The 5,115-nt window shown below is 32.9% G+C and overlaps 1 protein-coding gene across 2 annotated transcripts; it reads left to right on the top strand.

Moving 5' to 3' along the window:
- The first annotated feature begins 480 nt into the window (after positions 1–480).
- Positions 481–4,503, top strand: LOC125272877 (prostate stem cell antigen-like). Of its 2 annotated transcripts, XR_007185946.1 has the most exons (9): positions 481–600; positions 876–954; positions 1,296–1,332; positions 1,475–1,567; positions 1,993–2,030; positions 2,348–2,392; positions 3,450–3,569; positions 3,722–3,844; positions 4,178–4,503. XR_007185946.1 is itself a non-coding variant. In XM_048198041.1 (4 exons), the coding sequence occupies exons 1-4, from the start codon at positions 3,331–3,333 to the stop codon at positions 4,294–4,296; spliced, it is 411 nt and encodes a 136-aa protein (XP_048053998.1). In that variant the 5' UTR covers positions 2,975–3,330; the 3' UTR covers positions 4,297–4,503. The 2 variants fall into 2 exon arrangements, 1 of the variants encoding a protein (XP_048053998.1); XM_048198041.1 differs by lacking the exons at positions 481–600; positions 876–954; positions 1,296–1,332; ... (1 more) ...; positions 1,993–2,030; positions 2,348–2,392 and adding an exon at positions 2,975–3,379.
- Positions 4,504–5,115: the final 612 nt, after the last annotated feature.

The following is a 5,115-nucleotide window of genomic DNA, read 5'->3' as shown; positions in this document are numbered from 1 at the left end:
GTAAATATATGTTACAAACAATGAAGTTCAATGAAATATATTTTTGAAACTGAAAATATATTTTGTTTCAACCTTCATATACTTAAAATATATTTCAGGGGCAGGAAAAATATATTTATATATAAAAATATATTTCAGGGCGCAAGAAAATACATTTCCAATCTTACAGTCGACAATACAAATGTGCGTGGAAGAAAGCCTTGCGATCAAAACTATCCATTATGTTTGAAGAATTTTAAACACTTACAGAAAAACATGAATTTCCCCATATTTTCCACATGGACACTTTGTTCACATATCTTCCCAAAAAATACAGAGATCCACAGATCATGGCACCTCAATGTGTGTTTTAGTCTATTACTTATTAATTCATTCATTTATTTATTTATTTGTAATTTATTGTCAGTGTAATATAGCGTTTAAATCTACATCAAATACAAATAAAATAGATTAATAAAATCGCTAGACGTACGATGTTAACTGTGACGTAATTTGAATGGGAAACCACTAGCAGCGCTCACGGACTTTTGGAGTAGTGCGCATGCGCGTCATTTTGAACTGTAACGGTCGTCAGTCAACCGGGAGTTCTCGGAGTAAAAGGTAAGAGCTAACGTTATAACTTTATTTTTAGTCGTCATTTTTCACATATGTAATGTTCATTGCTACTTTGAATGTATAATGTTTTATTGTCAAGGGTTTTTTTTTTTTACCTTATTTGTCAATTTAATGCCCTGTTTGTTTATTTGCTCACATGAGGAGACGCATTTGATATTTTCAGATTTCCGTTTTAAAGTTAGTTGTTTTTAATTTGGACACTAGTGAAAACTAACGTTACACACAAAAAATGTTTAATTTAAAAAAAAAAAAAAATTCAGCTGTAGAGTGTTTGGGAGACCGTGCTGCCTGCTGTTGTCGATCGATGATGTTCCTGTCACTGATAGTGGAGCCTGTAACGTAAGTTTTTTTTTTTTTTTTTTTTGCTAAATTTAATGTTTTACTAAACTTGTTAATTAGGCACACGTTATTTGCTCGTGCAGTTCAGGCATATGCTGGTTTGGCATTAATGGCATTTCATACGCTCAATTTTTCTACTATTATTATTATTATCATTATTAATATAGCCTTACTATAATATAATTTTTATTCACTTTCTGCTGAATGACAAGCTGTTTTCGATTATCCAGTTGAGCCAGTGATTCAAAAAGTCGCTTGCAACAGAAGCTGCTTATTTGTCACGACCTACAGGTTTACATGTGTCATTCATTACTGTAAAAAAATCTACTTTTTATTTTTAGTAGCAGAAGCAGAGACGGTTTGTGCAACAGCAACAAGGTGAGAATGATGAGACACTTTAAGAAGTAGAATTTTTTTTTTTTTTAAATTAAGCACTGTTAAGCAAATTATATTATTTGTGTAATTTATGAATTGATATGTTCTCTGCACTTGTGTTAATATCTGTTTCTGTCTGTAACAGGTGCAGGTCCAAACCCATCTGTCAAAAGACGCTTGTCCACTTGCTGTCTGCCCCACCAGCCCAACAATTGTGCTGGAGAACCACAAGTCATAGGTACAGGGTAATGTTCATAGTCAAGTCATCTTCATTTCTGTGGCACTTTATACAAAACAGCTTCACAGTAATAAACATGAAATAGTCAACATGACCCTAGTTGAAGTGAAACACTAGGTGTGTGTTAGAAAAATATTTATATTTTAAAGTCTGTACTTCCAAATAACTCCTCAAGCTTTAAAACACATCACAAATTACAACATGTTGACTTTGAGCCCACATTGGACAGTTGGCAAATCTGTAATGTAACAAATTTAACATAACAGTATTTTCCTCAAACACACCTATTGTTTCACTTGAGAAGAAGTTGATTCGTCAACTGAGGTCATGTGGATTACCGTCATGTTCACTTTGGTTTTTGACCTTCTTGCGTGAACACACAGAGATGGATTATTTTTCTAAATATCTCTGTTTGTATTCCACAGAAAAAGAGAATGACATAATCAACTGGAACAGCATGAGGGTAAGTATCCCTTTGTTAAGTTAGCTTAACTGAGTGACTTTGTGATATTCCACTATCCCTTCATTTGTAAAAGTGAAAATGCAATGCAGAAGTGTAAAGAAAAGCTAATTCGACCTCTCCTCAATCATCAGTTTCTTTACTGTACTGTCCAAAAATATGCCCATTAAATATCTTTAAAATCCAGTATACCTGTAATTGTTTTTGTTCCAGTGTAAACAAAAATATCAGGAAATCAAAAACTAGTTAGAAGACAAAATGCATGCCCTCTGTACCTGTACTGATTCAGTTATTGTGTTTTGTCTTTTGTATGAGTACAGTGGTAGAGACAGAGAAGAAGTGCCCTTGATGAGGAAACCCTGGCAGTAAGTTAATACTTAGTGAAAGGAAAATTTACTAGAAACATTAAGTTAAAAAAATAACTGATTTTTGTCTCATAGTCAAGAAAAGATTTCCAAATGTGTCCAAAGAGGCTTTGAGGATTTGAACTGGGGAAACTGAGACTTCTTGAAAGCAAAAAAGTTATATTTGTTTGAATATTGTAATTTTTTGAACATTGTAAAGTATGTTCCTTGCTGATTATTATTCAAATGTTCATGTGTTATAGACAACAAATAAAAGTTTTTCAAATGTGACATGTGAATGTATTTTCTTGGGTTGAAATATATGTAGGGCAAAATATATTTTTAAATGCTTTTGTAAAATATATTTTGAAAATATATTTTAAAAAAATATACAAAAAATGGCCAAAAAATACATTTTAGGAAAATATATTTATGTAAATATATTTGAAAATATATTTTTTAAAAATATACAAAAAATGGCCAAAAAATATATTTTTAGAAAATATATTTATATGTGAAAATATATTTATAGCGAATATATTTTTTGGCCATTTTTTGTATATTTTGAAATATATTTAAAAATATATTTGAAAATAAATTTTTTTACCGTATGGGTCTGATGCGGCATTAACGGATATTGTCTCAGAGACGAAAAATGTCCTCTTTGTAACGTTCTTATGTGACCATAAAATAACCAAAATGGAACGTCTCCCAAAAGTCATATAAGGAACCTTGAACTGCAGCACTTTCATTACCAAAAGAGGACGTTTTTAGGAATGCCCCGAATGTTCTGTAAAGGTTCAGAATTTGTCACTTTTTGAGAACTTTTAGGGAACATTGCGCAAGGTCACAAGAACATTGCCTTCTATGTGGGGAGGACTTTACATGGTTTCCCAACAAGCCTTAACAGACATTAAAGGAACGGAAACATTGTGATTTCATTCTGTTCCCGACACACGATGGATCTGCGAGTCTCTGTCGTTCTTCTTTTCATTTTTCTCACTGGAGGTACAAAAAACAGCAAGTATTTAATGTATTATTTGGTAGGTCACTGAATGTCTCTCTCTCCGTTTTTAAGGAAATTCTCTCAGGTGTTACTCGTGCTTACCTGATTCGACGGGTTCCTGTAAAGCAAAAGTGGAGACATGCCCAGTTGGATATTCTAAATGTGCGAGGAGTGTACTGGAACAAACAGTTGGTAAGTCCAGTGTGAAGTGGAAATCTGCTGTAATAATTTACTGAAAGTGAAAGTACTGCTGGAGAGAAAGTATACTTGTGGATCTCTTCACATGACTGCAAATCTTGGAATAGTTTTATCTTATTATATGGCTGTTTATGTCTTTTTTGCAGGTTCCTCTAAGGTGTTCTTCACATCTAAAGTGTGTGCAGATAAGTGTGTACCAGGGATCCATCAGATAGCTGAAGGGACGTTGTCTCTCCACTGCTGTGACACTGACCTTTGCAATGCAGCAGGTATTGTTCCTCATTTGACTGTGTGCAGTTTGATTTTACCTACAGTAACATAAACCAAGGAAATGATTTATACAAGTCATTCAATAATTCAAACAAACAATAATAATACACAAGTGATGGTTCATAAGATGCACAATATCAAGAGTAGTCAAAAATAGTGTAAAGTTTGAACAGCATGAAAAGCATATGAATTAGTCAAGTGCTTTCAGAGAGTTTTTACTGTTTTTAAAAAAATGTGTGGAAATTGACCAACAATAAACATGCCATTTTTTAATAACTATTATTATTATTATTAGTAGTAGTAACACCAATTTTCTTTATCATCTTGATTAGATGGAGTGTTTAAGGGAAGCTTCCTCCTGCTCTTCTCTCCTCTGCTCTTCTACTTCCTGTTTCAGAGAGTCCAGATTCAAGATTTCAGATTCTACAGTGAAGATCAGCACAAAAACTGAATATGAGACACAATTGATTTAATTTACTGAATACAGCTTGTTTGTTGTTCTGCTGTTCTTTGGTTTAAGGAACTAAAAAAATTGTATTTACTGCATCAGCACTAACAGATGTATAAATGTATAAAAGTTATTATAGAATGTAATAAAGAATTAAGGAAACAGAGTGTGCTAAACTGCTGTAATAAAATATTTATGTATTAGCCTACACATCTTTCTCAGTTATTTCTGTGACTGACATTTGAAATCTGAAATTTGATTTATTTTGGTTATTCAATTAGTAAAATTTAAAAAGGTTGAAATGCTTAGAAATAATATGCCTATAATCCACAACTGCAAATAAATTACATTTAATACATTAAGCTTTTATCCAGAGAGACCGCAACATTGTCTATGTTGCACATATATACACACACACACGACAAAGATCATCGCAAAAAACTGAATATGATACACACAGTCACGTAGCCATCCGTTCAGTCAGGCCCATCCAGTCAGTTGCCTCACAGGGTAGCCTAATAAGTGAATTCTGTTGCAATTATCACAATACTTGACCTATAAAAATAAATCGTATTGTTTCTTTCTTCTTGTTTGCCATATAATGATGAAGATAAGTTAGTTTTTGAGTAGTAGAGCCGTAGCGTATTTCTGCAGTCAGATCAAAGATATAGATCTAAAAAGATGGTGAATGGAGAAACTGTAACTCGCTATATGGCTGAATATGTCCCGCCTTCTAAGTAAAAGAGCCAATCGCTGATTGATAAAGTCATTGCGTCACTGCAGCTGCAGTTAGAGGATTGCACATGTTTTATGTTTCTAAAA

Source organism: Megalobrama amblycephala, linkage group LG7, assembly GCF_018812025.1.
Source record: "Megalobrama amblycephala isolate DHTTF-2021 linkage group LG7, ASM1881202v1, whole genome shotgun sequence".
Lineage (NCBI taxonomy): Eukaryota > Metazoa > Chordata > Actinopteri > Cypriniformes > Xenocyprididae > Megalobrama > Megalobrama amblycephala.
This window is presented reverse-complemented; position numbering and strand designations above follow the sequence as displayed.

What these genes read in the sequence shown, in the direction of transcription:
- LOC125272877 (XM_048198041.1), top strand. Translation starts at nt 3,331, where the DNA reads ATGGATCTGCGAGTCTCTGTCGTTCTTCTTTTCATTTTTCTCACTGGA. An exon ending in TGTACTGGAACAAACAGTTG is followed by an intron (nt 3,570 to 3,721) that starts GTAAGTCCAGTG and finishes TCTTTTTTGCAG; the next exon opens with GTTCCTCTAAGGTGTTCTTC. An exon ending in TGACCTTTGCAATGCAGCAG is followed by an intron (nt 3,845 to 4,177) that starts GTATTGTTCCTC and finishes CATCTTGATTAG; the next exon opens with ATGGAGTGTTTAAGGGAAGC.